Below are 22,500 nucleotides of genomic sequence, written 5' to 3' on the forward strand. Positions count from 1 at the left end.
CTTTACACACTGTAATTGACCCCGCTTTACAAACTGTAATTGACCCCGCTTTACACACTGTAATTGACCCCGCTTTACAAACTGTAACTGACCCAAAAGACCATTCTCGGCATGATCATACTCATTGTTTTTCTTCGTGATTTGAATGTCATGGTTTAACAGCTATCGCCTTGTTGGGGGGAAAATGTGTAAGGTGTTCATTTCAAAATCCAAATAACTGGCTTTTCATCAAGAAATATGGCTAATTAAACTGTCTAGATTCATCCAGCGTTTTGACGCATGCAGATTTAACATTTGTCGTCTCCCTCAGTGCAATAGATTTCACTCAGTGTTGTGAATGAATCAGTGCAATAGATTTCACTCAGTGTTGTGAATGAATCAGTACAATAGATTTCACTGTGTTGTGAATGAATCAGTGCAATAGATTTCACTCAGTGTTGTGAATGAATCAGTGCAATAGATTTCACTCAGTGTTGTGAATGAATCAGTGCAATAGATTTCACTCAGTGTTGTGAATGAATCAGTGCAATAGATTTCACTCAGTGCTGTGAATGAATCAGTGCAATAGATTTCACTCAGTGTTGTGAATGAATCAGTGCAACAGATTTCACTCAGTGTTGTGAATGAATGGACTAGTCAGGCCACTGCGGCAAAAAGGACAAGAACTGACATCAGTCAAATGGACTAAGAATTACATTCATATTCAATAAGTAAATAAATAAATGAACAAATAAGGAAGAAGAAAACACGACCGTTTATCTGGCATGTCTTCAAAACGACACTGCCCTTCCCGATGATAGAAAAGAAAACAACTGAATTACAGAATACTTGGTTATTTTCAAAGTAAAAGAAATACATATCTGCAGAATAACATTCAAAATCGTAAGTAATATAAAGTTTGTTGTTTTTTATGTGCCTCACTTGTTTGCTTGTTTGTGCCTATTAAACAGTTATTTAAAGCCCAAACGTCTTCTCTGTGAAAGCCAGTTACCGTTCTCGGGCCAGGTTGTCCCTGTTATCGCGAGTCTATAAGCAGTTACTGCCCCGTGGAATAGCAGACGACACTTACTAACCGGTTTTTGAAAGGCGTTAAGCGAAGCACGGTTAGTTTTTGACCAGTTCTAAGGGGTCACCCCCGTCTCAAACGCGCGTCTTTATTTCTTCTGGTATGGCAGCTTTAACATTTGTTGGCTGACGATAGCTGAAAGTAAGCACTGGCTGTTTGATTACACTGTGCTTCGAAATCCGTTTGATACTGCCAAGAATACTATGGCGGCAGCTTTGCAGGGAGAACCACTGATTGCTGATAACAGTGCAGCCTGTGGAAATTAATGTGTAAGATTTTCAAGCGCCGCGTTAATGTTGTGTGTTATACCATTTAAAGACTGCCTTGTTCGATTGGCCAAGTTGATTGCGCTGGTCAGTTGGTGTTTTATTGAAAACGAAAGGGGCTGGGTTTGGGAAAGTAGTTAATGTGCTGAACTGGAATACTACAACGCAGCCACACTTTTGTGTTCGGCGTTGCTTTCATTCCAATGTGCATGTGGCCAGTTGATATGATTCCACCCTGAATTCAGTTGTTTTTTTTACTTTTGCTGTTACAAACACAATCAGCGATACTCATGTTTTTATGTGGAGAAAAATAGTAATCATTATTATTATTTCATTTATTTATTTCTTTATTTTCACACTCTGCGTTCAGGTTTTGGGTTTTGAGGAAGATTGTTTCCTTCTTTTGTGCACCAAACAACACGTGATCAGGGAGAATGTCGCAAGGTCCCTGTGAGGTAAGGTTTTTGAAGCGATCGAGGCCAAGTAATTTAAAACTGCTTTAAATTTCAGGTAGTTCAATGCTTTTCGCAATGTTTTGCACTGTCTATACAATCGCTTGGGGGTGCGGCACACGGCGGGTGTGTTTGTTGATCTCTCTCACGCTTGTTTCACAACAAGAGTCCGCTCCTCGTGTGCGAGCCATTCCATATATGGCATTTTTCGCACCTGAAAGTTTTTAAACTCTTTTTTTTTTCTTCTTTAATTCAAGTTGCAACTCAAGCAGTTTTCTCCCCCCGCCTTCTTCCTCCCAGCTGTGTGTGTGTGTGTGTGGCAAGGTTTCCTGACAATTGCGCAACGGAAGAGGAGACAAGCACGTACAACTGTAACATGTACCCGGTGATGTCTCCCCCCCCGTCCCCCACACCCCTTTTTTATATATAGTTTTTTGTTATTTGTGGTTGTTTTTTCTTCACCATTCTGCGACAGCTGAGTTGTGCTGTTTATTTACAAACCCAGCCCAGCAGACTTTGTGAATGAAGCGCTGGGCACTACACACTTGTACTCGCTTTCTACGTTTATCTCCCTTACGCTATCACGACCAGCACTGGGGGGGAAAAAGCCAACACTTTATGATCACACAGGGGGGAAAGAAAAAAAAAAGCACCTTGTTATTTATCAGCCGTCCTGGTTTTCTGCGTAAAATAATTCTTGTTATAGATACGCATAAAAAAAAAAGTTTCACATTAGGATACATTGATGCGGACGGTGATGGTTTAACTATGAACGAAGTGAAAGATATGATTTGGAATATGAATCGGAAACGACGCAGAATTTATGAGTAGTGTTTTTCTTTTGTTTTGGCTTTGTTTTTTGTTTTTGTTTTGTTTTTTTAGTGGGTTTTTTTTATATCTTTTATCACGTAATAGGTATATCATAACAAATTGTTTCGTAATGCGATTCTGAAACAAGGCAGTTTTTATTTCTGACACCTCCTCCGCCCCTCCCCAATCATTTGCGTTTATTGCCAGTGAACATAGCTCAGTGTTGCCAAAAAGTGGTATTTTCGCCCAAGCAATCCCATTAGTTAGGTTGCAGGCGTGGTAAGACTGGTAAGATTGGACGTAGATACAAAGGTGATTTTTTTTTCTATTATTGGTTTGTTTTTTTGTTTTTTTCTTTCTTTGTTAATTTGTTTGTTTACAAACGATTGTTGCCAGCAAAGAATCAAAACGGCACCAGACTGAATAATTTGCTTTCGTAAATAGCCTGGAAATCCGTGTCAGCCTTCTTGTCCACACACACACACACACACACACACACACACACACACACACAAGCAGACAGACGCTGCTGTGCGAGTACATCCTTTTTTTTCTTTTTAACTGAAACGATGAGAGGTTTGGCAGGATGTAGTCATGTACAGATTCAGCCATCAAGGTGTGGCCTCAAAGTTCGTTGGCTTTCAACGAAAAGCAAAGACGCTATATATTTCATGTAAAGAAACGGGAGAAGTGGGTAGGGGTGGGGCGTGTGTGTGTGTGGGGGGGGGGGGGGGAGGAGGAAGGAAGAGAAGGGTGGTGGAGGTAGTTGTCTCCCAAGAACTGCCTTTTTTTTTCTTTCTTTTTTTGTTTTTGTTTCTTTCCCAACTCTTTCGAACTGTCATCATGATATCCAAGTTGCTAGAATCGTCCGCCGGAAATAACTCAACCCACGTCAGCAGCGGTGTAATGGCAGGGCGGCCATGCTGGTTTTTATGGCGCAATTCCATTGGCTGAAAAAGATGAGGTCCCCCGCAAGAACTTTTCCACGGAGGCGGGGCCGAAGGATTTCAAGTTAGCCGACCGTTCATTCATGAATACCTGGCGTACGCGCGGCCTCCCTCACCTGTACGTTACGTAAGGCCGTAACGTGGGCCGCGCGGCAAAAGGTGAACTGCTAAGAAACGGATAGCGCTTTATTGTGCGTGGGCAGCGGAAGATGGAGTGGGGAAAAAAATGTTTGTAGCCTACTGAGGTTCACTCCCACACCCACGCGGTTTTTCATTCACGTTTCGCGCGATGCGGGGACAAGATAAAACCCACAGACCCCCGGTCCTCATCCTCAGTCCAACAGATTCTTCCCACCTGGCCTCCTCTACTCGGGAACTGAGAAACTGCTGCTGCTGTTCTTCAAAGACGACTTTGGTTGTTGGAGGTTCGCTTCTTGGACTTTGTCAGTTGTTGGCGGTTAGCTTTCTTCAGCTTCTTTCTTTTTGCCCACCCTTCCTTTGTCTTTTTCAAGAGACAGTAAGGTAACGTGAAACAGAGGGAACGTTTCCGTCATTGTTTCAGTGAGAGAAAAAAAGAAAGTTTGTTCACAGCTGATCGGTACATGAAGAGTTGTTTGTTTTCTTTCCAGAGGTAAGGTTGGTTGTTAGGGACAACTCCGAATTATGAAAACGAATAGAAGAACAAACAGCTTGTAGCCTTCGGACTTTGTTTCTTTTCGGCGAAGCTGTGAAGTCAGACACTTGTTTGGAGACTTGCACTTCAAACATTTTTACGCCGGTAGTAGTAGTATTAGTATCCAACATTTCCGGGTTCGGGTACTTTACAAATCGAGCATCATTTTCGAAAACTTTTCAGTTCACGTGGAAAGGCTGAAATTGGTGTTGATAAAATGAAGCCTGCAACACTACGTCTCGATTCCTAGCTTTTCTTGACTTAAAGGTTGTCTTACAAAGACTTTGTTATGTTTAGTTGATGCTTTCTAGTCTTTTTTTTCTGCCAAGTTTGAAATGTTTTCTTAAGCCTGTCGGAATACGTTCAGAACTGGAAGGGACTTGTATACTCCGAAATCCGCTTGGAGATGTCGGGTTTTCTAAGAACAGTTGTTGTCTGCACACATTTCAGTTTAACAAGGTGCATGGGCATTTTCTGGATTGTTCTTGAGTGACAGGAAAATATTGCCAAACGAAACAAAGCACAACAAAAATCGTAGGATTTAAAAAAAAATTTCCGAGGCTTTACTTCCAAAGCTAGTACATAGTGTAGTTTAAAACACACACACACACACACACACACACACACACACACACACACACACACACACAAGAACGCTCGCACACACAAACACTCAAAATAATGACACCTTTTTTCTTTTTTGCAGATTTTCCCCGTCTGAACAAGCTGCGCTCCAAGGAACGCTGAAGCTCACTCACTGAAGAAGCTCAGTTTGGACAATAAATTGTAAAACTGTGTTGTGCACAGCTTTTTGGACATTTTTTCCCCCGAATCACACATAAATTGCTTTCAATCTCTGTGACTCTAAATATCCAGAAGACACTTTCAGTGATCAGTCAGCTGAAGGAGACAAAAACCAACAACTCTGATCATCCAAGCCATCATCTGGCATTCAGTTGCGGAAGTGAGCAGCGAAGACTTGACGTCACACGCACAGAGTTGTCACGTGCATCCGGCATCATCATGATGACCTCAGCGGTCCCCACCATGTGCACGGCGCTGCCCTTGGTGCTGCTTTGTTTGCCAATGCTCATGTCTCCTGTCCAAGGTAAGTTGCTTGCTTGCTTGGTTAGTTTTTTTTTTTCCAATTGTTTTGGATTTTTTAGTTATTTTATTGTCACGTTTTGTATTTTAAAAATTGTTGGTGTTGTTGAAATGCCGGAGTTGAATGTCTGAGTGTATGTGTGTGTGTGTGTGTGTGTGTGTGTGTTGTGATTGTTAGTTTTGGAGGGGGTGTCTGTAATTTTTTTTTTTTTTTTGTGGGGGGTGGGGGGGTTTGCTTGCTCATTTATTATCATTATTATTATTAGGTGTTGTTTTTTTTGTTGTTTTTTTTATTTTTTTAATTTTTTTATTTATTTTTACTGTATTATTTGCACTGACAAATCTTGAATGCTTTCTCTTTCTTTCGTGTCTCTGTTGCTCTATTTCAATATGTCCTCTCTCTATTCCTTCGTCGTCTTCTCCCCCCCCTCTGTATGTGTGTGTATAAATGTATGTATGTATATATATATATATATATATAGATATAGATATAGATATAGATATATAATTCTTCGATAACAGTGACGAATGAATTAAACATGACATTTATCGTACCGCATCGCAGTGACGTGAATAGAAAATGTCGCAATGGGAACACACAAAATTTTTTTTTAAAATCAATCGACAATGAACAAGTTTAACTCCGGATGCATAACTGTCATGCTGTTGTTGTTGTTGTAATTGCATAACAACACAACGAGGAAAGTGTCGCAATAAAGAACAAGAACGTGACGGCCACGAAACATTCCGTCGATGATTAACAGGTTGCAGGCTATAGAGTCTAGCACCCCCCCACCCCCCCTACCCCCATAGCGATGGTGTAAGACCGCAGCAAAGTGTGACAGCCGTGTCACGTGACGCTGTGGCAAAGGTCAAGGCCCGCCACATCTTTTCCTGTCAGTCTCCCTGGCGATGTTTCCCGTTTAGCTCTGAGGACGACGGAAATGTCAATTATGAAAATAACTTCCCACACATTTCTCACTACCTCCAAGCAAGAACGGTGGTGGCAGCAGCAGCAGTGTGTGTGTGTGTGTGTGTGTGTGTGTGTGTGTGATGTGGTAGGAATACTCTTTTGTGTGTGTGTGTGTGTGTGTGTGTGTGATATGGCAGGAATACTCTTTTGTGTGTGTGTGTGTGTGTGTGTGTGTCCTTGCGCAAAACCATGAACAGCAAGCTCCCATGTTTCTCTGCCACTACTCAGGATGAACCCAGGCCTGTTTTATTTCTGCCACTGGTCGTCGATATAATCGTTTGCTTCCATATCTTTTTACGCAAGACTTTGTCTGTCGGGCCCTGGAAGATGAGTCGACTTGCCATCCAAAGTTTTCTGCCCATATTAGTGCAGAAGACTGCTGGCTCGTTTTCGGTTTTGATTGCGACAGCGAAGAAAATTCATGTTTTCTTCTCTTGCCAAAGAAAAAGGTTGTCGACGTGGATTGATTTTCGGAAGCGCGTTTTTGTTTGTGGGGTGTGTTTGTTGCCCGCTCGACGGTTGAGAATAATGATGGGAGGAGGGGTGTGTGTTATGAATGGAAGTTATGAGGAATAGCCCATGGTTTGGTTAGCATTGTTAGTTGAGGTCCTTAGTCTTGTCTTGAGTGTGTTTATTTCTTTAGTGACGAGTTTGTCAATAGTTTTTTCCCCCTTTTTTTTTTAATTTGTTTCTTGGCAAAACATTTTGTTACTGTTATTGTAGTGTTGTTGTTGTTTCTTCTGTCTTCTTCTTTATGTTCTCCCTTCCTTCTTTCCTCCCTCCCTTCTTTCTTTCCTCCCTCCCTTCTTTCTTTCCTCCCTTCCTTCTCTCTTTCCTCCCTTCCTTCTTTCTTTCCTCCCTTCCTTCCTTCTCTCTTTCCTCCCTTCCTTCTTTCTTTCCTCCCTCCCTTCTTTCTTTCCTCCCTTCCTTCTTTCTTTCCTCCCTTCCTTCTTTCTTTCCTCCCTTCTTTCTTTCCTCCCTTCCTTCTCTCTTTCCTCCCTTCCTTCTTTCTTTCCTCCCTTCCTTCCTTCTCTCTTTCCTCCCTTTCTTCTTTCTTTCCTCCTTTCCTCCCTTCTTTGTTTCCTCCCTCCCTCCTTTCTTTCCTCCCTTCCTTCTTTCTTTCCTCCCTCCCTCCTTTCTTTCCTCCCTTCCTTCTTTCTTTCCTCCCTCCCTTCTTTCTTTCCTCCCTTCCTTCTTTCTTTCCTCCCTTCCTTCTTTCCTCCCTCCCTTCTTTCTTTCCTCCCTTCTTTCTTTCCTCCCTCCCTCCCTTCTTTCCTCCCTCCCTCCCTTCTTTCTTTCCTCCCTCCCTTCTTTCTTTCTTCTTTCCTCCCTTCCTTCTTTCTTTCCTCCCTCCCTCCCTTCTTTCTTTCTTTCCTCCCTTCCTTCTTTCTTTCCTCCCTCCCTTCCTTCTTTCTTTCCTCCCTTCCTTCTTTCTTTCCTCCCTTCCTTCCTTCTTTCCTCCCTTACTTCTTTCTTTCCTCCCTTCCTTCTTTCTTTCCTCCCTCCCTCCCTTCTTTCTTTCCTTCCTCCCTTCTTTCTTTCCTCCCTTCCTTCTTTCTTTCCTTCCTCCCTTCTTTCTTTCTTCCCTTCCTTCCTCTTCCCCCTACCCCTCTTCACCTTTCTTCCTTCCTCTCTCTTTTGTTTCCTTCCTTACTCCCTCTCTCTTTTCGTCGTTGTGCGTTGTTAATTTTTGTTGTTTTTCATTCTGTTTCTTCTTCTTTCTTTCTTTCTTTCTTACTTACGTACTTTTTTCTGTTCCGTTTTGTTTTCTTTCTTTACAATGCTGACAGCTGACGTCACACGTCGTCCTGAATTACTGGCAGTTGAACCTTTCTTCAACAAAGTAATATCATGTGTGATTATTGGGTCTGGTTTTCTTTGCTCTTCCCTGGTTATTTTTCATATTGTTCTTAAAATATACATTTCCAGTTCAGCTGGAGCTGCGACAGTATCGTAGTTGCCTCTGCCCCTGTCTCTCTGTCTCTGTCTCTCTTTTACCCTCTCCCTCCCTTTCTCTCTTTTCTCTGCCTCTGTCTCTCCCTCTGTCTGTCTGTCAGTCTCTCTCTCCTCCGTCTCTCTGTCTCTCTCTCTCTCCTCTGTCTTTCTGTCTGTCTCTCTCTCTCTCTGTGTCTCTCCTCTCTGTCTCTCTGTCTGTCGCTCCTTTCTGTCTGTCTGTCTGTCTGTCTCTCTCCTCTCTCTGTCTCTGTCTGTCTGTCTGTCTCTCTCTCTCTGTGTGCTTCTAAACTTTCAAGGAGTCTCTGCAGATACTGAGTCACACTGAATCATGGAACCAGCGCAAAGCCACATAGACATTATGTTTAGCTTGAAAAAAAAAATCATTGTCATCATCGTTCGCCAACGCATCTAAACATTCTATTTTTGTGCATGCAAAGCAAATTGTTTTTCAGTTAAAGCCATACAGGAAATGTAAGGTTAATTGAATCATTGAATAAGGATGCTTGAATCTTACGTTGTCTTAAAAAAAAAGAAGATAATGGAAACATCTAGAAGAACAAATGGAGGGTTTTATTTAGGAAGGGATTGAGGAAGGGAGGGAGGGAGGGGGTATTACTTGGGGAAACAGTGTGGGAAGAAGCGTGATTAATTCAGGGCCAAGTTGTTAAACTTGTAGGGTCTCTGAGGAGAAAAGAGAGAGAGGCAGAAGAATGGCTTTGAGGAGAGGAAAAAAAAGGAGTGACTAGTGGTTAAATTATAGAGAGGGAAAGGGCGTGCTCGAGAGAGGGAGAGAGAGAGAGGAGTCTAATTACTAGTTTTCCAATCTCTTTTCAACCCACGTTCAGAGGTTCCTTGACATACATCTTTTAGTTTTATTTTATTTCTAAAAGATGCGTGGAATAGAAAGAAGAAGAAGAAAAACAGAGAGAGAGAGAATTCAGGAGCAAAGAGATAATTAGTCTCCTTTTCATTGAGACCCCAATCAAGTCTTTGTCTTGAAATTTCAATCAGACCAGCTTTCCTGCTCATTGACAGAGCAGAAGAGAGAGAGATTGAGAGAGATCGAGTGGGTACGGAAGAGAGAGAGAGAGGAGTAGGGGGTGTATGAGGGAGAGAGACAGAGAGAGAGAGAGAGAGAGAGGCAAGCAGGCAGCAAGCGGATTGGTTGGTTATTTCCAACTCAGATCCATTCGATCTTTCTGTCTCAAACTGCTGCCGAGAAAAATGCCAAGCGCCTGGAGGAGACCTCCCATTACAAGACAGCGAGATGCATTTCAGCGGGGAGAAAGATCTGCACATCAACATGCTCTGGTTCTTTCTTTCTGTTTTTTCTTTTTTGTTTTAAACACTCCCTTCATTTGCACGCTTGCGCAAGTCGTTTTCCGTGTGTTTCATGCATGCAAATTACCCCCCCCCCCCCCCCAACCTACCGACCTCCTCTCACTCCCCACTTTGCCCCAACTTCTCTCTCTCTCTCTCTCTGCGTGTGTGTCTCCCTGTCTCTGTCTCTCCCTCCTTGTCTCTCTCTCTCTCTCTTTCTTTGTCTCTGACTCAAGTCAAAATTTTAATACATACGCTTCCAAAATATTCAACAACTGACAAATCACAGGCACATGTTTATAATCTATACGCACACAATCAAACCATGTACGTCAGCAACGTTAACACATATCCCTGAGAGAAAGAGAGACAGACAGAGATGAGAGATTTTTTAAAAGCAAGTTATACATATATATATATATATATATATATATATAGAGAGAGAGAGAGAGAGAGAGAGAGATGATAGAAGTTATTCTTGTATGTATGCAAATAAACAGCGAAATAAGGGGAGAGCAACAACACTGTCAGAATCAAAGTCAACGAAATGCCTTATGCACGAACGCTGTCCACGACAAAATTGAAACTATAGAACTACAGCAAAGCACAAACCGTCTCGAATTTCTTCATCCAATTTCCTTCACAGAATCCTTGACATCGCATTCTGAGCTCTCCTTCTAGCCTCCCTCCCTCCCTCCCTTCGCCCTCTCTCCTGATTCCCCCACTCCCCACCACCATCTCCATGCCACACCAGTTCGGTTTTTAAAATGTGCGTGCGTGCGTGCGTGTGTGTGTGTGTGTGTGTGTGTGTTGAAAAGAGTACGTGCGTGTGTGAGTGTGCGCGTGTGTGGGTGTATTTAAGAGAGTGCGTGCGTGCGTGTGTATGTGTGTGTGTTTAAGAGAGTGCGTGTGTGTGTGTATGTGTTTAAGAGAGTGCGCGCGTGTGTGTGTTTGTGAATGAGTATGCGTGTGTGTATGTGTGTCAGAAAGTGATAGAGAGTGTGTGTGTGTATGTGAGTGCGTTCGTGTGTGTGTGCGTGTGTGTGTGATTGAAAAGTTTGAACGTTAAGGGCGAAGTAATATTGATACCTTTTCAACTTTTGCAATAAAAGCCGAAGTGGTATTTTGAGCACGCACGTCAGACAACCAGGAGGGGGCTGGGGGGGGGGGGGGGGGGGGGGGGGGGGGGGTTGAAGAGGGGTTGGGTTGGATTAAGGAGGTGGGGTTAGAGGAGTATTGGAGTGAGGGGGGTGGCAGGGGAGGAGGAGGAGGATAAAACTTGCCTTCGCCCTCTCTAACGGAGTGTAAGTAGTGAAAACCTTGCTAATCTTGGGGGAAAGAAGAACTGCTGTTGACGTCATCCGTTTCATTGACTTTTCTTCTTCACAAACACAACAAAGTTTTCGAGGACACGCGCGCGGCATACACGCACTCACGCACGCACGTAGCGCCAGAGAATTATGTCCTGGCAAGAGAGAGAGAGAGGGACGGGGGAGAGGGGGAGGGGACAGGAGAGAGAGAGAGAGAGAGAGAGAGAGTGATCTGGTAAGGAGCTGATGGTAACTTCAGCAAGTGGAAGCAATCAGCGCGCGCGGTGGCCTTGTTTGCTGCTGTCGGAAACGAGTTCCAGCAGCGCCACTGATCTGTCGTTTGTTTCGCTCCTTATATGGGCACTTCGCAGGTCTGGTCGTCACCAGCCTCTCAGAAGATAAGGTCATTGAATTTCCGGTTGAGGTAAAAAAAAAAAAAAAAAAATTTAAAAAAAGGTGGGGCGAAGGGGGGGTGTGGGGGAGAAAAGTATTAAAAAAAGAAAAGAAAAATAGTACGCAGCTGTTTTTGAATGTGTTTCAACTCGTGGAAATCGCTTCGAATCTCTCTCTCAGTCTCTCTCTCTCCCTCTCTCACACATTCTCTCTCTCTCTCTCTCTCTCTCTCTCTCTCTCTCTGTGTGTGTGTGTGTGTGTGCTGATGTTGTTGCTTGTTTCATTTTGAGGGGTTAGGGGGCGTGAAAGGATTCTTAGAGGTGAAAGCGAGTTGGGATCAGAGGAAAAATGGGAATGTGAGAATTTATGTCTCTTTTTTCGTTGGACTTGGCGTGATGAAGAGAGGGGTGATGGGTTACTCGTGAGCAGTCAATATTTTGTCTAAATGTGAAAAAGGTGTTCTTCTGTCTTATCCTCGCTTTCCTTCTTCTTCGTTTTTTCTGCCTGGCGTTTTTTTTTGTTTTGTTTTTTTTTTTTTTTTTTGTTTTTTTTACCAGAATTATTATCTTCTTTTTCTTTTTCTTCTTCTGCTTGTTGTTGGTTTTTATTGGCCTAAACAACTCTGGTTGTATTTGCCAGTGGCGTGACTGTAAAAGAAAGAAAGAGACAAAGGGGAATGCCGGATTCATCCCAGATGACTTCTCTCTGTCTCAAGACAAGATCAGGGGAGATCTGCAGCTTCAGACATTTCCGGTGTATGATGACATATATTTTTGTTTGTTTATAAGAACAGACACAATAGGATTTTTTTTCCCTTCTCGTTTCCTTTCTATCTGGCCTTTTTTTCCCTTGAGTATTACTCTATGTCTCTCTTTCTCTGTCTCTGTTCCTGTCTGTAAGTCACTCATTCTCTCTCTGTCTCTGTCTGTCTGTCTCTGTCCCTCTCTCTCTCCCTCTCTCTCTCCCCCCCCCCCTCTCTCTCTCTCTTTCTGTCTCAAGAAACAAACAAAACACCAAAGCAAAAATGGAAGAAAAGGCTGTAACGAATGAACAATAAGGGAAAGACAGAAGTAAAGACAGGAGAAAAAAAAAGAAAGGAAGAAAGAAAGAAAAGAAAGAAGACAGAAATTATGAACAGAGAAAGAAAAGAAAGAACATGATGAAAAAGAAAGGGACAGGGAAAACAACAACAAAATATCAGTAACAAAACAATGACAACAACATCAACAGCAGTAGCAAGACAACATCAACAACAGCAACAACATCGCCACCAACAAGAACAGCACCAACAACAAAAGAAACAACAAGAACAGCACCAACAACAAAAGAAACAACATCAACAACAGCAACAACATCGCCACCAACAAGAACAGCACCAACAACAAAAGAAACAACAACAAGAACAGCAGCGGCAGCCAGCAACACAACATCAGTAGCAACAACAGCACAACAAAACAAAACAAAACAAAAAACAAACAAAAAAAACAAAGAAGAGGAGGAAGAAGAAGAACTGGCCTAAAAGTTCCTCCCCGATGGAAAACAATCGTCGCAAAGCGATGACTTGCCCCGGAACCGCCCCCCCCCTCCCCACTCCCCCCGCTCACCTAAGCTCCCCCATTACGACAAACTGCGCTTCCTGCCATCCCTCCTCATGACTCCCCCCCTCCCACCCCCCCACCCCTTCTTCACACCCCCTTCGCTCCAATCCACCCAGCCCTACGCCCTTCTCCCACTCCACATCCTCCCTCTTCTCTGAACGAGGATGAAGCTGTCGCAGCAACGAAGACACCGCCCATCCACATCCCACCCCACCCTAACACTTAGTTTCATCTTTTCGGTTTCAGTGCGTATTGATTTGTCTGTCTTCTGTTCTGCCCCCCTTTCCCAATGCAAAACGTGGACTGTAAAAACAGAAATGTAAAAATAAAAAATATTTTTTTAAATCCGGTAGCTTCCGGGTTCTGATTGTTGATTTGGTGGCGAGGGTGTCGAGGGATGGGGGAGGGGGTAGGGGAGAGGAGGGGTTAAAGATGAGGGCAAGGGTTGCGAGGGGGGTAGTTTGCATGCTAACCGGTTGCCCCCAGTCATACATATTATATTATGTTCGTGGGGGTATGTTTCTCTGTGTGTGTGTGTGTGTTTCTGTCTCTCAGTCTCTCTCTCTTTCTCTCTCTCTCCCCTCTATCTTTGTCTACCCATCTCTTTCTGATTGCCCCTGTTTCTCTCTCTCTCTCTCTCTCTCTCTCTCTCTCTCTCTCTTTCTCTCCCTCACTCCTCCTCTCTCTATCTCTCTTCATTCCTTCTCCCTCTTTCCTTCTGTCTCTGTGTCTCTGTCAGTCTCGTAGATTTTTCATGAGAGAGTTCTTATCCACTATTATTTTTTCTCTGTGTCTCTGTCTCTCTCGTAGATTTTTCATGAGAGAGAGTTCTTAGATCGCTATATATATTTTTTTGTCACACACATGCAGAAAAGCCACGCAGATCCTTTAAAAAAAATCCAATTTAGATATATGCAGTGAAGATCGATCGTTTTGGATTCATCAGACCCGGGCACTTTGAGTTCAAAATCCCAGTTAAATGCAAGGAAAAACATTCCAAGGCTTGTGCCAAAGTCGTCCATGTTTATTCAGTCTCTGTCCGTGTCTCTGTCTCTGTATCTCTCTCTCTCTCTCTCTTCACCCCCTCCTTCTCTCTCTCTCTCTCTCTCTATCTTTTCACCACCTCCTTCTCAGTGTCTCCTCTCTCTCTTCACCCACTCCTCTCTCTCTCTCCACCCACTCCTCTCTCTCTCTCTCTCTTCACCACCTCCTTCTCTCTCTCTCTCTCTCTCTCTCTTTTTTACCACCTCCTTCTCAGTGTCTCCTCTCTCTCTCTCTCTTTCTTCACCCCTCCCTCTCAGTCTCTCTCTCCCTCTCTTTCAACCCCTCCCTCTCAGTATCTCTCTCCCTCTCTCTCTCTCTCTGTCTCTCTCTCTCTCACTCTTTGTTCACTCCTATCCCTCTCAGTTTCTCTCTCTCTCTCTCTTTCAACCCCTCCCTCTCAGTATCACCCCCTCCTCTCTTTCTCTCCCCATGTCTCTCTCTCGCTCGCTATAGCTCTGCTCACCCTCCTTTCGCTGTCCCCGGCTCTCTTAAATCAGTAATCTCGTTTTTCATTTCCTCGGGGCAAAAGGGAAAAGGACATTGGAATCACTTGGCTTGGGAAGGGAGTTCACTTTCCTGCATTTTCTCTCTCTCTCTCTCTCTCTCTCTCTCTCGGCGACTCTTCTGTCCCTCTACCACCATCACCTCCCTCCTCCCCTCCTCCCCCCAAGCTCCCCCCCACCTCACTCCCCCAAATGCCCCGCCCCCCTGCTCAACCTGGCATCAAGGGCTCGAGAGTCAAGAGGTTTCCTTCCGCCGTTTTGTTATCTTCCCCTGTGTCTGCCCCTTCCATCCTCTGACCGCAGGCCTTCCGGTGTCGGAGTACCGAGTTCAATTTCCTCTCTGTACCAAACAACCACCTTGTTGCTTCGGTGTCTAGGGTACGGAATTGTTTTTCTTCCCCTCTGTCTCTCTCTCTCTCTCTCTCTCTCTCTCTCTCTCTCTGCCACCCTTCTTGTTCCAGTGTCAGCGTACAAAGATTTATTTTTCCTTTCTCTGCCAAAGTACAGAATTCTGTTTCTTCTTCCAACCCCTGTATGTTCCAGTGTCAGGGTACAGATTCCATTTCTTCCCGCTCTCCGCTCTCTGTTGCGGTGTCAGAGTGCACAATTCCTGTTGTAGTACAGAATTTGATTTCTTGCCTCTATCACCCCTCCCCCTTCACCATCCCGTATTAGGTTTCAGAATGTGATTTTTTCCATGTTCGATGTTCCAGATCGTGCGCCTGTATAATTTATGTGGCAGGCCCAAAAATATGTACAACCTGTCTGATTCCACATGTGGACTCTTGTGGGAAACAGATATTTACACACACACACACACACACACACACACACACACACACACACACACACCTAACTATCCAAATAAATACACGAGTTTATTAGATAATGGTCAAACAAGTAATAAACACAAAATACTAAAAAGATATATTATGAATCAATGAATTGGTTTCAAATGCACAAGATTGTTAGGAAACGAAAATTCAGATGACAAGAAATAAAACAGATGATAACACGTCCAGCCCAGTTAATTATGTTAAAAAAAAAATCATGTATGCAAACGCGTGCGCGCGGCGTTCATAGACACGCACACGTACATGCTCCTCTACCACTTTACACATTTTTCTTTCTTCCAACACTGCCCTTAGTTCTTTGCTCTGCACGTTTACACAGGGATTCGATTCCTCGTCCTCTGCACTGGCGATGGATTCCCATTGCCTGAAGGAAATGATGCAAGCTGACGTCTTGTACATAATCCAGGTCCGAGGATCTCTCTCTGTCTCTCTCTCTCTTTCTCTCTGTCTCTCTCTCTGTCTCTCTCTCTCTGTCTCTCTCTCTCTCTCTCTCTCTCTCTCTCTCTCTCTCTCTGTGCCTCTTTCACTCTTTCTTCCTTCCTCTCCTTTTTTTCTGTCTCTTTCTCTTCCTTGCTGTCTATCCCAGTGTCTCGCCCTCTCTCTCTTTGTGTCGCTCTCTCTCTCTCTCTCTTTCTCTCTCTCTCTCTCCCTCATGTCCCTCATCAGTTCCTCCTCCCATCTATATATCCTACATAACAGACACACTCACTCACAGACGCGCCTCCCAACCCCTCTTCGGACCCCCACCGCCTACCCCCGACACACACACACACACACAGACACACCACACACACACACACACACACACACACACACACACACACACATGCATGTTGAAGCACACAGAGAAAGACACAGAGCCAGTGAGGAGAGGCGGACAGAGACACAGGGACAGGATATTTCAGACAGAGTAAAGTCAGTAGATTAAAGGGGGATAACGTACATGGACGCAAAACAAGGCAGTAAAGTCAGTGAATCAAAGGGGGATAAAGCGCATGGAAGCGGAGTGATGCTGGAAACACATTGCATTAGACCCTTCCCTCCCATCCGGTTTTAATGACGACGTAGCAGCTCTTGTTGTTGTACATGTCCGCAGCAGCCTGCATGGTGGTGGCTTGAGCCGCAGTGCCGGCCCTTCCAGTGCCAGACCCTAACTGAACAAACATCAGCGGCAATAGAACGTTTCCCTGGTCGTTCATTAATTGATCCCGCGCCGGTGTTAGCTTCCCCACAGCACCTCCAACACTGTTATTTTTACCCCCCCCCCCTTCTTCCCGCTCCTTCCCCGTTACTACCGACCAAGATACGTTAAACACAAAATAAAGAAAACGATAAGGAAAGGGAAAGAAAATATAGAATTATTGTTCCAGCTACCTCTTTGTTTGTTTACGTGTTTTACATATAGCTACTTTCAAAGACATCAGATATATTAGAACATGTGATTAGATTCAGCCATGTCGAACACAGGCACGTGCGCACAGGCACTCTCTCTCTCTCTCTCTCTCTCTCTCTCTCTCTCACACACACACACACACACACACACACACACACACACACACACACACACACACATTCCACTCTGCCAAGTGGATCAGCAACCTATTAAAAAAAAAGTGAACTTCTCCCGATGGAAAAGCTGGCTGGGGGGCAGTTGAAGTTGGTTTGCCCATCCCTAACCCTCTGTAAACCCCCAGAAAGACCAGCTCCCATCCTTGATGTCTCTGCAGGGAGATTAAACCAGCAGCAGACCCCCACAGTTCACGTTCTGCGAATGGACGTTGGGGATCTTGGTGATGTCAAGGTTCTTGACAAAACCGCGGCCTTTTTTATTTTTTTATTTTTTTATTATTTTTTTATAGTGCTCAGTGGTTTGTTTCGTTTCGCCATGAACGCGTGTGCGTGCCAAAAGACTGGAGCTCTGCGGCTTCTGTTTGTCTTGGATGAAAAGCCGTGCTTCTACAATAAAGGAGGATGGGATGTGTTACCTCGTTTGTATTGCTACGCGGTGTAACAAAAAAAAAAGGGTATATAAAATGGAAGGAGTCCAGAGAGAGGGCGGAAAGAATAGCAGTGGAATGAAAACCACCATCACCACCACCAACAACAACAGCAACAAAAGAGAATACGACCGTGAAGAAGAATCCTTCCTGTTCGTTACTAAGGATACAGGCAGGGGGGGTGGGGGGACATGGGAGAGGCAGGCAGACAGTCAGACAGGCAGGCAGATACAGGGGAATTTTATAACCGAGCAACATGGAACCGATGACGCACGCGATTATGATAAATGCAGAGAGGAAATCCTGTTAAAGGAATGGAGATCACATCCATGTAGCTGTGTAGGATCATGCTATCTCTCACTCTCTCTCTGTGTCTCTCTCTTTCTTTCTTTCTATCTCTCTGTCTTCCTTTCTTTCTTTCTCTCTGTCTCTCTGTCTCTGTCTGTCTCTATCTCTTTCTTACCTCACAGTTTTGATTCGAATATTAAAATCAGATCTCTCTCTCTCTCTCTCCCTCCCCCCCCCCCCCCTCTCTCTCTCTCTCTTTCGCGCTGTCCTTGTTCTTCTGTAATCACGGTTGTCTCTCTCTCCATCAACGGGTGCTCTCCCTTCTCTCGCGTTCTGAGCAAACTGGGGGAATTCTCCTTCTATACTGCTGTTGCTTTTTGGATGAGGTTATTTTTTTCTCCACTGGTCATTATCAAGCCTCCCCACCCCCTGTCCCCCCTCACACACACACACACACACACACACACACACACACACACACAGCCCAACGTTTCTGTCTTCACCTGGGTGTAGTTCTTTTTATTCTTCCCTTTTTTTTTCTTTTTGTCGTTCTTCATCGTTATCCAGTGAGGACAGAGCGGGTGGGGATGAGATTGAAGGTGGAAAGGTTGTTGGGGGAGGGATGGTGGTGGGTAAAGAGGGAGGAGGGTGAGGGGGGATATTGGAAGAAACGGTAGGAGGGGGGGGGGGGGGGTAGGAGGGGTCATCACCCTAAGTCCCAGAAAACCTGGTTTATGGTAATGCAAACAAGCGTTCGGGGGTGGGGGAGGGGTGGTGGTGGTGGGGATCGTGAAATGCAAATGAAGGGCTTTTAAGGCTCAGGCCTGTGTGAATTCCCAAAGATGTACTTTCCATTTCTCCCCCATTTTTCTCTTTTTCTTTTCTTTGTTTCTCCACGTCCTTCCACTCTCTGCAGCATTTGAAGAAAAATTAGCATACCGCGATCTGGTGAGCTTGTCACAGGCAGGATTCCTTTACAGGGAAAACATTTCCAACTCAATTGATATTCTGTTAGTGTGGAAAACATTTCCAACTGAACTGATATTCTGTTAGTGTGGAAAACATTTCCAACTCAATTGATATTCTGTTAGTGTGGAAAACATTTCCAACTGAACTGATATTCTGTTAGTGTGGAAAACATTTCCAACTGAACTGATATTCTGTTAGTGTGGAAAACATTTCCAACTGAACTGATATTCTGTTAGTGTGGAAAACATTTCCAACTCAGTTGATATTCTGTTAGTGTGGAAAACATTTCCAACTCAATTGATATTCTGTTAGTGTCTTCTGGTTTTTCCTTTTTTTTAAAGTGGCTGATAGGATGAGTATAAAATATTCCAATTTCACATAATCAACCTCAGAATATCTTACACACTTGTGTGTGTGTGTTGTGTGTGTGTGTGTGTGTGTGTGTGTGTGTGTGTGTGTGTGTGTGTGTGTGTGAAAAAGAGAGAGAAAGAACGCACTTGGCCGGTTACTTTTGTCTGCGAAATAATAATTCAAGAAAGTCAAACACTGAGAAGGCCTTGAGAGGAAAATAGTTATTTTGTCCTTCAGCGAATAGCCCCACAATTAACGCAGATGTGCTCTCCATGAACAGTTCATACACTGGCGTGTTCCACAGAGAGGTTGACCAAAGTGCTGTGGGGTGGTCGGTCCTGAATGATACATCACTATTCCTTGGTATCCTAGCGCGGAGAGAAATCACGGGTGGGTGGATGAACGCTACGAACTATACTATATACACCCATTACCATAAACGGTCTTTGATGGTAGGCTATACGTATATAGCCTTGGTACCGCTACCATCAGAACGTATTCTAATGGGCCCGAAGAAACTCGGCCCCCTCTATCAAATATTCAAGGAACCAGACCCCCCACCCCCACCGCCACACACCCTCCCATTCTGCCATGCTCCATCCACATTTGGTTGATGGGGCTGGAGAGCATGAAACCTGCTGGTGCTTCTCTTGGAGATGAGGATCATGTTCACCGTGATAGCCAAGGGTGGGCCAAGGGCCAGGATTGGGAGGTGGAGGTGTCGGAGGGGGATTCCCGGGGGGCGGGGGGTTGTAGGGGCGAGTGGTTGATGTCATCGCGAGAAGGGCTGATGGAGTTTTGATTGTCTCGGTTTTTGTCCATCTCCGACAATGATCGGTGGTGATGGTTGTGATGGTGGTGGTGGTGTTCCCCGTTCGGATTAGGAGCGTTGGAAGTGATGGATTGGGGGATGTGGTGTGGGTTCGGGTTTGTCTTTGCCGGTTTTTTTTGTTTTTTTTTGTTTTTTTGTTTTTAAGGGAGTGGGATCAGTCTCTCTGTTTCCCTCTGTCTGACTGTCTCTCTCTCTCTGTGTCTCTGTCTGTCTGTCTGTCTGTCTGTCTCTCTCTCTCTCTCTCTCTCTTTCTCTCTCATATCTCCTTTTTTTACTTTTCCCGAGTCTTTCACACACAGTTCAGCAGAACCTTGGAGAATGTTTTTCCTCCTCATCATTCTCTCTCTCTGTCTCTCTCCCTCTCTCTGTCTCTGTCTCTCTCTCTGTTCTCTCTCTCTCTCTCTCTCTCTCTCTCTGTAGTCTCTTTCTTTGTATGTCTGCCCATCTCATTATTATTTCGTTTCTTTCCTCACTTCTTCGGCAGTGTTAAGCTCGTAAAGTTCTTCAGGGCCAAGAGGATTTCTCATGGGAAATGTTTGTTTATTTTGTTTGTTTGTTAATCAACTTTCCTTATCAATTTTTCACACAGACGATCTTCGATTTCATTTTTCGTCTTGGCAGCTTCGTGCCCTTTCGATATTTATTTCTCCGCCCCTTCTCTCATCCTTTTATGGGAAATGTATCTTATTCTTTTTCCTTCCTTCCTTCTTTCTTTCTTTTATTTCTTTCTTTAAACCCCATGATCGGAACAACCTTATCCACGCTCTTTGCCGTCACGTACAAAGGGGATCAAGTAATCCAGACTGGGGACTGACGGGGTCAGGATGGTTAGCTCTCTCCTTTCCATTCCCCCGGGTTTAGAGGCTGCAGCAGCAGCAGCAGAAACAACGACAGAAACAGCAAGTCGATTACCACAACAAAAGAAAAGAGGATGGAGAAACTTTGCGTGGCCTACTGCCATTCTGCTAAGACTGCCTCGCTGCCGTTACTTTGGGGAATTAACGGTGGTTGGAGAAAAAGCTCTTAGTACTGGGGGAGAGTGGTCTTCGCCTCGCCCCACCCCTTTTTTTTCCCCATTTTTGGGGTGGTGTTCCTGAAAGTTGTTCAAAATCCCAGTGTGACTTGGGAGGAGAAAGTCAATTTGGTAATTTGGGGGAGAAGCTTTTCCGAGACCGTTTCAGTGTATGTGTGTGTGCATTGTAGGGTAATCCCGTCGAACGCGCAAGATGGTTTCTCTCTCTCTTCCTCCCTGTCTCTCTCTCTCTCTCCCTCCCTCCTTCCCGCCTCTCTCTCTATATATTCCTCCCTCTCTCTCTTCCTCCGGCTCTCTCTATCTCTTCCTCCCCTCTCTCTCTCTCTCTCCTCTCTCTCCCTCTCTCTCTCTCTCTCTCCGGTGTTCAGGTTTCATTCTCAATCCCATGTTTCCCAATAATCAAAAAGACGTAGAACTAATATGATGATATGGTAATACCACACCAACATTCTTCTTTTTTTATGTGTGTGCTGCCCAATAGGTTGTTGTCTCCCTTCCCCCCCTTCTCCTGCTGCTGTTATCATCGTCAAATCAAACGTCACCCCCGTCACCACCGTTATTTTAAAACACCACACCCTTCCTTCCACAACATGTCACACATACCACAGTGGTCTCCCTTCTCCTCTTTCTCCTGTTAATAATATCATCATAAAACGAACATCACCAGCCATCATCTTCATCACTTGTAACAACTCGTGCTTACCCTTTCTTTCCACGTGTGGGCCATAACACCATGCTTCTCTTCTCTCTCCCTCCGCCCCCCCTACCCCCCTACCCTACCCTACCCTACCCCACCCACACAGGTTTCCTCCGCATCGAAGGACGTCCAGCCGACCAGGACGTGGTGGAGGGGTCTCGGGTCCGCCTGGTGTGCAAAGTCACCACCAACCCCCTGGCCTCCAGCAAGGTGTACGTCCGCTGGCTGCTCAACGGGCGTCTGCTGAACGTCACGCGGGGCACCGCTCAGGGCGACCACAAGTACCTGCAGAAGTCGGAGCGGAACCGCCACGCCCTCATCATCCGTGACGCCGAGCTGTCCGACTCGGGCGTCTACACGTGCGTCGCGTCCATGGGGCTGGACTCGGAGCGGGCCACGGCGGTGGTGACCGTGAAAGGTAACAATGATGTGTGTGTGTGTGTGTTGAAGGGGTATGGAGAGACGGAGAGTTGTTTGTGTATTGTGTTGTGTTGTTGTGTGTTTGTTTGGTGGTGATGGTGGAGCTTGGAGGGGGCAGGGGGATCGTTGCGTCTTGTGTGACTTGTTCTTCATTTTCGTGACTGAAAATCTATGATGGCGGGGACTGTTCCCCAACCCCCCCCCCCCCTTTTTTTTTTTTTTTTTTTTTTTTTTTCGAACAGCGGCTGTAAATTCGTTCAGAAAATGTTTCCTCTGCCCCCCACCGCCCCCCCCCCCCTTTTTTTTTCCTTGTCAGTTCAGCAGAGTAATGGGGTTTTGTTGTTTCTGTTTCTTGTTTTCGTTCTTCATTCTTTTCTTTATCTCTCTCTCTCTCTCTCTCTCTCTCTCTCTCTCTCTGTCTGTCCAAGTATTTGTAGGATAAAACACACACACACACATACACACACACACCCCACCTTGAAAGAGAACGAAAGAAAGGAACAAATAAAGATGGGGGGACAATGACCGTGTACTTTCTAGACACACAGACACTTAACAGAGATAACATTGTCTCGTTCACATTTACATCAATCACACCCACCACAGACTTTCAGACAGACAGACAGAGGGGGGTGAAGGGGACT

General features: G+C 44.8%; 1 protein-coding gene across 2 annotated transcripts in view; it reads left to right on the top strand.

The window, feature by feature from the left end:
* The window catches only part of LOC143299859 (neuroglian-like), a 43,292-nt gene that overhangs the window by 3,643 nt on the left and 17,149 nt on the right, over positions 1–22,500 (top strand). The window contains exons 1-3 of one of the 2 annotated variants that reach the window (XM_076613349.1): positions 3,892–3,998; positions 4,921–5,322; positions 21,543–21,854. In XM_076613349.1, coding sequence (XP_076469464.1) covers positions 5,238–5,322; positions 21,543–21,854 — 397 coding nt within the window. In that variant the 5' untranslated portion in view covers positions 3,892–3,998; positions 4,921–5,237. Of the gene's footprint in view, positions 1–3,891; positions 3,999–4,920; positions 5,323–21,542; positions 21,855–22,500 lie in introns of those variants that run through there. The other variant, XM_076613348.1, reaches the window with a different exon arrangement.

The sequence above is a fragment of the Babylonia areolata genome, chromosome 25 (genome assembly GCF_041734735.1).
Source record: "Babylonia areolata isolate BAREFJ2019XMU chromosome 25, ASM4173473v1, whole genome shotgun sequence".
NCBI lineage: Eukaryota > Metazoa > Mollusca > Gastropoda > Neogastropoda > Buccinidae > Babylonia > Babylonia areolata.